Genomic DNA, 371 nt, shown 5'->3' with positions numbered 1-371 from the left:
CCCAAATTTGGGATGCCCGGGGTCAAAGCTGAAGGTCCAGAGCTGGACGTGAACCTCCCCAAGGGCGGCGTGGAGGTGTCCGGCCCCAAGGTGGACATTGAGGCGCCGAGTTTGGACATCCAGGGGCCCGAAATGCACCTCAAGGCCCCCAAAATCTCCGTGCCGGACGTGGACCTGACCCTGAACGGTGCCAAGGCCAGCGGCGACCTGGACGTGTCCGTGCCGGGTTTGAAGGGCCCCGAGCTGGACATCAAAGGCCCCAAAGTCGAGGTTGAAGCCCCAGATTTGAACGTCCAAGGCCCCGAGGGCAAACTGAAGTTCCCCAAGCTGAAAATGCCCAAATTTGGGGTGAAGGGAGAGAGCCCCGAGCT

At 61.7% G+C, this 371-nt stretch overlaps 1 protein-coding gene across 1 annotated transcript in view; it reads left to right on the top strand.

Annotated features, from left to right (window-relative positions):
- Positions 1 to 6: 6 nt before the first annotated feature.
- LOC120505250 (neuroblast differentiation-associated protein AHNAK-like) overlaps positions 7 to 371 on the top strand; it is a gene marked incomplete at its 5' end in the record, with an annotated part of 13,149 nt that continues 12,784 nt past the window's right edge. The window contains 1 exon segment of the mRNA XM_039715562.1: positions 7 to 348. Within this exon segment, the coding sequence (XP_039571496.1) occupies positions 7 to 348 (342 nt within the window).

This window comes from Passer montanus, unplaced genomic scaffold, assembly GCF_014805655.1.
Source record: "Passer montanus isolate IOZ18808 unplaced genomic scaffold, ASM1480565v1 scaffold338, whole genome shotgun sequence".
Classification (NCBI taxonomy): domain Eukaryota; kingdom Metazoa; phylum Chordata; class Aves; order Passeriformes; family Passeridae; genus Passer; species Passer montanus.
This window is presented reverse-complemented; position numbering and strand designations above follow the sequence as displayed.